Raw genomic sequence first — 2,434 nt, 5'->3', positions numbered from 1 at the left:
AGTTATGAGCGTGACATGAGTCAGCACATTTACAATTCTACTATGCTTGAACGAGAAATGTCCCCCCTTTGGGAATGGTCTAAAGACACTACACACAACCCCGGGGGGTATAACACATGAATATCATTTTGAAATGACAAACAAACATAAGCAATGGGTGTATATAGACAGAAATGACAAACGTTTTTCCGTTATTTGAACATTTGGCGCAAGTTCTTGTGTGAGTGTGGGGTTGTTTTATTTCCAACTACAGATTCTATCTCGATTTCAATAAAAGGGAATAGCGGATCAGGATCAAAATACTGGAAATGCTGTAAAAAAGCGGAAAAGTGGCATCCCTGGTTATTTAAGAGGCCGGGCCTCCTACTTCACTCCTGTAAAGAACGAGGCTCTTGACAAGAGGGAGTGAACATGTATAGCTCCCCTGCACTCAGTATAGTGCATTTTAGCACCGGGTAAGTAATTGTTTCGAGGTGATAAACAAGAGAAGAGGGATGCACAAACACAGGAATTATTGGTGAGTGTCTGTGCTCAGTTTGTTTTGTTTTGTAGTTTTTTTTAAAAGCTGGGGTGGGGGGTTGGGGTGGTGTTATTCATACAGCAAAAATTCCATGTTAAGTGGACACCACCGTAATCAGGTTCAATTTCGTTTTATTAATTTCAACACAAAAAGCAAAAATAATGGAAAATAACTTTCAAGAAATAAAATCAGAAATAAAATAAATTAAAATCTATAGGCCAGTCCAATGATAGTATTGATAGTAATGCTAAATCATTAAGTGACCATTGCTTACCTGTACTCATAGTTCTCATCAAAATACTTGTCAGAATATGCAATTTGATCTTGTGGCATTGTCGTCAGATTTCCAGAGATTCAAATGGCCCGCTGCTGTTGGAACCTGCAAAGGATTTTTATTTATTTATTTCTTAGTAGAGGTTTTACGGCGCTCGCAACTGCATACGGTCATGAGAGCGCCAGAAGATTAGAAGTGTTACAAGGGAGTAACAAACATAAAAAAGAAGGAGGGGAGATAAGGACAATAATAGATTTTTGAAAGGAAAGAAGGAGCAAACCACACCAGAGCACCCACCCTGCAAAGGATAATTATGGTAAAAAATAGTAAAGGGGGAGAGAAAGTCAATCTTATTCGAGGTTGTGTTGGCACTTCAAATAATCTTGAGCTGAAATGAAACCATTTATAAATCAATAAGCAACTACTATGGTCAAACCTTGTTATTTTTTTTTGTAAAGTGTTTTGCGGCGCTCGCAACTGCATAAGGTCATATGAGCGCGCGGGACACACCTATTATTTTCAGTTGGTAGGAAATTTTGAATTTTGCCCGCGTGGCGGTCGAAGCCTACTCTTAGGGTGCTTAGGCGGCAAACGTAAGTGAATGCGTGGTACCGAAGCTCGATTTACTTTCGCTTTCGTTACCACCCAGAAATTTGCCGGCACCAGTCTGATTAACGCAACATTTGTAACATACAGGTTGTGCATACAAACGTTGTGTCGCCATGAAAATAAATCATTGTCTTTTGCTTTCACTTGCGGAAAAAAAAGAAAGCTATACAGGCGTCTTGTCGGGCTCGACATCGTGACCGGTCAGTGAGCCTGTACCTTCGCATCACATTGTGAGTACCAGTGATCGTTGGGGTCACCAAAGTTCATTCAAAGTGTGCGCTGTGCGAAGTATAGGGCTCCGGAATGGGGGGACTATCGATTTTTTTAAAAGGTACAGTCGGGGGGAGGGGTGAGGTTGAAGGCAACACTGGATGACAAAAACTGAACTTGGAAAGCAAGCAAATTTTAATATTTAGAATTTTGATTATTACTAGAGCTTCCTGCTACAGAAAAGCATGCATTGGTGCAAGCCTTGTACGGAATTGGGATCCGTCATGGCTCAAACCTATTTATATTTATAAGTAAGCCGTGTTTTTAACTAAAAGGTCCGCGTTTCATTGGATGGGTGATAGTACGTTTGTTTCATTGTCCTTTGGTTTTAAAAGAGGTATGACCTCATCAAGTGCATACTTTTTTATTGTCTCTCTCTCTCCCTCTCTGTTTTCTGAGTCTCGTTCTCTCTCTCTCTCTCGTGATATTATTACATGCAGGGTTGGGTTGATTTAAATCAGGTTGATTTAAATCAGTTGATTTTTTAAATTTAAATCAGTTGATTTTTTAAATTTAAATCAACTTGATTTTTTTTATAAAAGTCAGTGATTTAAATCACTTTTTTTTAAATTTATTTTTATTCAGTTTTTACATATTTCAACATTCAGAATTCCCTTCCTTGGTTTCATAAAACAGATATAAGGTTAAGTAGACTAATATAATTCATGTTTAAAAGTCTGTTTTCCCACCTTTCACTGTAAAATAATACAGTATTCAATTTACTTTTTTTTCCATTATAATTGAAATCAGAGCTGGGTTGA

At 38.0% G+C, this 2,434-nt stretch overlaps 1 protein-coding gene across 1 annotated transcript in view; it reads right to left on the bottom strand.

The window, feature by feature from the left end:
• LOC101849260 (cyclin-dependent kinases regulatory subunit 1) overlaps positions 1 to 2,434 on the bottom strand; it is a 23,122-nt gene that overhangs the window by 11,981 nt on the left and 8,707 nt on the right. Inside the window, exon 2 of the mRNA XM_005089883.3 lies at positions 795 to 899. Coding sequence (XP_005089940.1) covers positions 795 to 853 — 59 coding nt within the window. The 5' untranslated portion in view covers positions 854 to 899. The remainder of the gene's footprint in view (positions 1 to 794; positions 900 to 2,434) is intronic.

This window comes from Aplysia californica, unplaced genomic scaffold, assembly GCF_000002075.1.
Source record: "Aplysia californica isolate F4 #8 unplaced genomic scaffold, AplCal3.0 scaffold00010, whole genome shotgun sequence".
Lineage (NCBI taxonomy): Eukaryota > Metazoa > Mollusca > Gastropoda > Aplysiida > Aplysiidae > Aplysia > Aplysia californica.
Note: the sequence above shows the minus strand (reverse complement) of the source record. Positions and strands in the feature narration are given on the sequence as shown.